The sequence below is a fragment of the Lithobates pipiens genome, unplaced genomic scaffold (genome assembly GCF_037356315.1).
Source record: "Lithobates pipiens isolate NorthernLeopardFrog02 unplaced genomic scaffold, aLitPip1_a1.2 Scaffold_98, whole genome shotgun sequence".
NCBI lineage: Eukaryota > Metazoa > Chordata > Amphibia > Anura > Ranidae > Lithobates > Lithobates pipiens.
Window position 1 is genome coordinate 417,456 of NW_027507921.1, and position 6,000 is coordinate 423,455.

Below are 6,000 nucleotides of genomic sequence, written 5' to 3' on the forward strand. Positions count from 1 at the left end.
TGGGGACTTCAGTTTCTTGTCATTTACTAGTATAAATTAAGGGTGCTTTTTTAATTAAGAACAGCTGTTGGGCCACATTAGTAGATCACTAGTTGACTGTACATACTTTTTTGCTTGCAAGCTCAATGAGAGAAACCTGCTAAACAGCGTGGATGGAGGAAATTGCACTGCTGGTTATTGTATTCTTCGGCACGCACAGCTGTTAGAGTACCCATGGATGCAGCCACTATTTGGCCTATAATTTTCTACACGGATCCTTTGATTTTCATATGGAAGGGTGTTGGGGCATGAGGGTACCGGCAAGGCCATCTATGGCTCACATTTCAGAGATTCACTCCATTTATGACCAGCTTAACTTTGGTCTAAACTTTGGATCTAATGTGTGCAGAGTAGTGTGACAGATTATGGTCTTTAATTAAAAAAAAATATAAAGAAATGTAGGTAATAGGGATACATTTTGTTGTTTTATAATTGGTGTGTTTGCATCATATGTTTCCAGGGATGACGTCTTCAGAGATAATGGTGAAGATGTATGGGGTTATGATATGGATGATCAGTGGAATGCCCAAAATGGGATATCCAATCTAAACCTAAATATAGACTCAGAAGGGAATGGTAAGCATTGCATTATATTCTGAATCATTTCATATTTCATCCCAAAGTGTAATTAACCTTAATAATAAGAGCAACAGCTGTATGGTCACTGCTCCTGTGTCAATCTGCAGGAGAGGCAGACTCACAGCTCCCTTCTGTCTGCATCACCCTGCAGGAGGAGGACAGACTCATAGCTCCCTTCTGTCTGTATCACCCTGCAGGAGGAGGACAGACTCATAGCTCCCTTCTGTCTGTATCACCCTGCAGGAGGAGGACAGACTCATAGCTCCCTTCTGTCTGTATCACCCTGCAGGAGGAGGACAGACTCATAGCTCCCTTCTGTCTGTATCACCCTGCAGGAGGAGGACAGACTCATAGCTCCCTTCTGTCTGTATCACCCTGCAGGAGGAGGACAGACTCATAGCTCCCTTCTGTCTGTATTACCACTCCACACGCCTCCTTGTGCAATACTTTTTATAAGATAGTGTAGCGCCACCTATCACTCACAACCATCATGTATCATAAACATGACTTGTGTGAAAATCAATACATGTGCCAACACTTTAAACACCATAGTCTCATCTTGTTTTTTAGACCTATAGGTTATAATAGGTCAATAGCATGCCTTCTCCATTAAAGTGGAAGTAAACTTCCATCTTTTGCTTTTACCTATAGGTAAGCCTATAATAAGGTTTACCTATAGGTAGTGCAATTATCTCCTAAACGTGAGTCATTTAGGAGATATTTAGTGTAAATGCAGGCAGTGACATCACTGGTTCATGCACTCTGAAGGAACGGCCACCCGTGCCGTTTCTTCAGAGCTCCATGTTATGAACAGAGCCAGAGTCCGCAAACCCAGAAGCAACATGGGTGAAGATGGGAACGCTGACATTTTGGCACTGGAAGAACTTTGTTTTAGGGTAAGTTTAACATAATATGCTAGTAAGTGATGCATACTAGGCGTTTCCCTTGCAGGTACCAAAAAAATAAATCCAACGGTTTACAACCGTTTTAAGAGCAGGGTCACTCTTGCTTCCACTCTCCTCCTTCCACTACTAGTGGGATTTCCTTCTGTGATAATTCTATACTGCTGTCAAATAAAAATTGAATAGGTGGGACTTGATACACTCCTCTTTATGTATTATATTTGCACAAAAATAAAATACATTTTTCCCATAGGTCATCTCTGTATGAAAACACAATCTTTATATAAAAAAAAAAGGTTTTCATGCATTCACATATTTCAGTGTATTAACACAGGTGCACTACATGAAAAAGCAGGTACATGTGGATATTATGGCCCCCTAGAATGGCAGGCTAGCAGATAGCAAGCATCTATCCGATTGTAGTGACATCGCCAGCTCCGCCCTTACGCGGATATGCCCAGTTTATCCAGTCCCAGACATATAACCTGGATTTGACAGCAGTGAAGGTAGTTTATGGAAGGGAAATGGGACCCCACCAGGAGTGGAAAGAGGAGAGGAGAGTAGCAGCAAATGTGACCCCACTCTTAAAGGGGAATTTACCTATTATAACCTATGGGTCAAACAAAGAAAGTGAGAGTATGATGTTTAAGATGGTGACACAAGTGGTGATTTTCACACAAGTGGAACGACATATTATATTAATTTAAGAACTGTGGAGATTGCAGCACAATTAATACATAGTATTATATTTTATATAATATTTATTATTAATGATTTTTTATTTTAATAAAGTCACGTTTATAATAAACAAAACATTGATGTTTGTGCGTGATAGGTAGCGCAACATTATTTTCTAAAAAATATGTTTTTTCTTAATCACTATTTCATTGTATACCAATTTTTTTTTTAAAAAGAAGTATGACCAACTCTTTTTATTTTTTTTGGCCTTACTTCTCTTCTGAATCACAGAAAAACACTTACTTGTGCTCTCCTATGACCCAGATTCAGCTGACTGTGGCCCAGAGCCCGCTGTCAGCTGATGTCACAGAGTTGGTTGAGGCTGTGGGAGCAGCCCAACAAAATAATAATGTTGGGATCTATCAAGATGCCTGACTGGCAGTTGGCTCAATCTCTCAGTGTGCTGCTGAGAGCCTGAAGCAGCTTCTTCCATCTTATTCCCAGCATGATACTCCAGAGAGCACTGGAGGGGTAGAGCACAGAGTCTGACTGACAGTCACTGCTCTCTGCTTAGTGAAGATGGTCAGCGGTCATGTGATTGCTCAGTTTCAGGCTTAGAACCAGTGAGGGACAGCTGCAGCATCAGAGCGAACCTGAATCCCTAAGGTGAATATATATATTTGTGTTTTTTTTTTTTTTACCATACCATGTTTTGTTTTTTTACCATACTTCTCCTTTAAAACTGTTTTTAACAATCTTCCACAATTCCCTTCTTGTCTTCAGATTCTTCGTCTACGAACAGCCAATCTAGTAAGGAGAAGTTCCAACCCAAGCTAGAAGCAGTCGATACAACAATTGAGGTACAGTATAGACTGATTCTTCACTTCTTCTCGTATCCTCTCTGACTATCTTTATTATTCATCCACCATTTCAACTGCCACCTATCTCTGCCAATCTCTCCACTGATTTATGATTGCCCACTGAATACAATTTAAAATACTAACAAAATACAAATGGTCCTTTCCACTCCTTCCAAGACCTCCTGTGTCTCCCTTTTCCATGCTTGACTCCAGGACTTCTCTAGAGCATCTCCCATCCTTGGAAACTCTCTACCTAAATCTATCCGGCTATCTTCTATTTTGTCCATCTTTAGGCAATCCCTGAAAACTCATCTCTTCAGGGAAGCCTATCCTGCCTCCACTTAACAACTGTGCATTTATCTTCTCAAACAGCTCATCCCTCACATTTATTACCTTGTATACCACTTGTCCCACCTTATTGGATTGTATGTGATCATATGTAGGGCCCACCTAACCATCTTTTATTGAATTGTATTGACACTGTACTATCTCCCTTTATATTGTAAAGCACTGCACAATCTGTTGGAGCTATATAAATCCTTTATAATAATAATGATAGTATTCCCTATTGATTTCGTTTCCAGATCCAACTTTAACTTGCTGCTTGTGTATATTTTATTTTTTCTAAGTGTAGTTAAATACACCACAAAACTCCCAACTTCAAGGACTCAAATAAAAAATAAAAAATCTTAACACAATATATCACAAAATGATTATGTAGCATTTATTGCCGTAAGTGCCACTGGTGGTGATGAGTTCTGCCACGACTCTTTAATTTGCTCAGTCCCTATTAACATGCTTGGTTAACTTAGACCCCTTTCACACCAGGGCGTTTTGCAGGCGCTATAGCGTTAGAAATAGCGCCTGCAAAACGCCCTAAAGAAGCTGCACCATTGTTTGTAGTGTGAAAGCCCCGAGGGCTTTCACACTACAGCGGTGCGCTGGCAGGACGTCAGAAAAAAGTCCTGCCAGCAGCTTCTTTAGAGCGGCGAAGGAGCGGTGTGTTTACCGCTCCTCCACCGCTGCTCCCCATTGAAATCAATGGGGCAGCGCTGTAATCCTGCCGGCAAAACGCCGCTATTGGGGCATATTGCTGGAGGTTTTAACCCTTTCGCGCCCGCTAGTGGGGGGTAAAAGCGCCCCGCTAGCGGCCTTAATGCGCTGCAAATCTGGCGGTAAAACGCCGCTAAAAATAGCGGCGTTTTACCGCCCACGCTATCAGTGGTGTGGTGTGAAAGAGGTCTTAGCGTTAGTATGCTACAAATCTTTAAAACTACACAGAAAATAGCCCACACACAATTGGTAATAGATTAAATGCATAAATTAATCACAAACAAATGAACATATTTAAAGATGTTGAATTAGGTAAAGTGAACAGCAACCCATAAGATGGTGATCAACTTAACTATAGCAACATTCAACCAAATTATAACCAGTGAAAAATCAAAGTGTCTTCATGAGCACTCTACACCTACAGCTCCAATAGTGAGTGTTCATATACGTTCCTGGTGAAGGGGTACCCCTGGAGGTGATTGCAAAGGCTGGCGCCTAAATGTCAGTGTTGGCTGTCTTTTATTGGGGCCCTTCTGTAAAGTGGTGTTCATGTAGCTGCCATTTTAAGAGTGTGTAGTGGATGACTGGTGGGCTGCTGAACAAGGAGCAGTCTCTATTGCATTAATTGTGTCAATGTAGAAATAAGCACAGGCGATTTAGCTCACCACATGCAACAGGTCCGGTCCTCTACGCTTGGCAGTCTGTTGTCCCAGAAGTCTCCAGTCCTCACAATCATGTCCTCACAATACTCAGTCTATCATCTGTGTAAGCAACAGGTCTCTCCAGCTTTGTTCCCCCAATCAACCTCTCTCTCAGGCTAAGTCTCCCTGAATGCAGACAGTTAGAAGCAGAGAGTCTGTACCCCACAGTCTTCAGGACAGGAGGCTCCCAGTGGCTCAGTCCTTGGCCTCTATCTGTCTCTCAGGTCTCTGCCCCCCCCCCGTACTGGTCTGCACTCTCTTCTTTCTCCTGTGGCACTGACAAGATTCGGGGTGAGGAACTCAGCTAACCAGTTGTCATCCAGCTATAATTATGAAAATGATTATATAAAATAAGTGGAAATATTCATGGAGTCACTCTTAATTTTCTTGTATTTCCTTTCTTTCCTCACAGGTGAAAATACAGAGGCCACAGATTTCCTATGCGTAACCAAACTGACTTTTTGCAAAAAGAAGACAGAACATTCACAGAGAACATATGGGAGGATTTCATTCATTAGCAAAATAACTCACCTCAAACATCTCATTTAAAAGAAATTGTTCAGATTACAGAAATTGTTTATAATACAGCACACTGAATGCTGACGTCATAAAGACGGGTAGAAGAGAACAGAGACTTAATTCCATAGTGTACTTGCATAAAAACATGTGTTGAATAAAAAGTAATTTACAGGTTAATATCATTACTAGTCACAAACTTCTGAAACACAAATATACAAGTTAAATTACAATGAATTGTTCACTAGTAAATGGAAAAATGCATAAGATTAACATTCCCAAGACTACACATAAGGTTCAATTCAGAAAGCTTGCACAGGATTTATTATTTTCAAAAAGTGATAGTTGTGATGTGAAACCTACAATAACATGGCTGAAAATAAAGATCCCTATTCTCATGCTAAGAAAAAAATGTAAAAGTTCCAGTGCCTCTAAACTATTTATATTATTTTTAAGGAACTTTTAAAAAAATAATTACATTTATTCACAAGTATTTTCTGTTTCAAAGAACTTATGAGAAAGTAATGTGCTAAAGTACAAGAAAGTTGTTGCGGGACATTGACCTATTCACATTCCTTCTGTTAACATGTCTTCTTTTTGCCTTACCTTTTTTTAAGCTTTATAAATATTTGTACATTTATTTTTTTAAAGCGGTACTGACATGTTCATAAC

The 6,000-nt window shown here is 40.2% G+C and overlaps 1 protein-coding gene across 1 annotated transcript in view; it reads left to right on the forward strand.

Annotated features, from left to right (window-relative positions):
- The window catches only part of LOC143973779 (uncharacterized), a 71,522-nt gene extending 66,014 nt beyond the window's left edge, over positions 1-5,508 (forward strand). Inside the window, exons 10-12 of the mRNA XM_077474631.1 lie at positions 500-615; positions 2,982-3,058; positions 5,225-5,508. Of these exons, the coding sequence (XP_077330757.1) occupies positions 500-615; positions 2,982-3,058; positions 5,225-5,260 (229 nt within the window). The 3' untranslated portion in view covers positions 5,261-5,508. The remainder of the gene's footprint in view (positions 1-499; positions 616-2,981; positions 3,059-5,224) is intronic.
- The last annotated feature ends 492 nt before the right edge of the window (positions 5,509-6,000 follow it).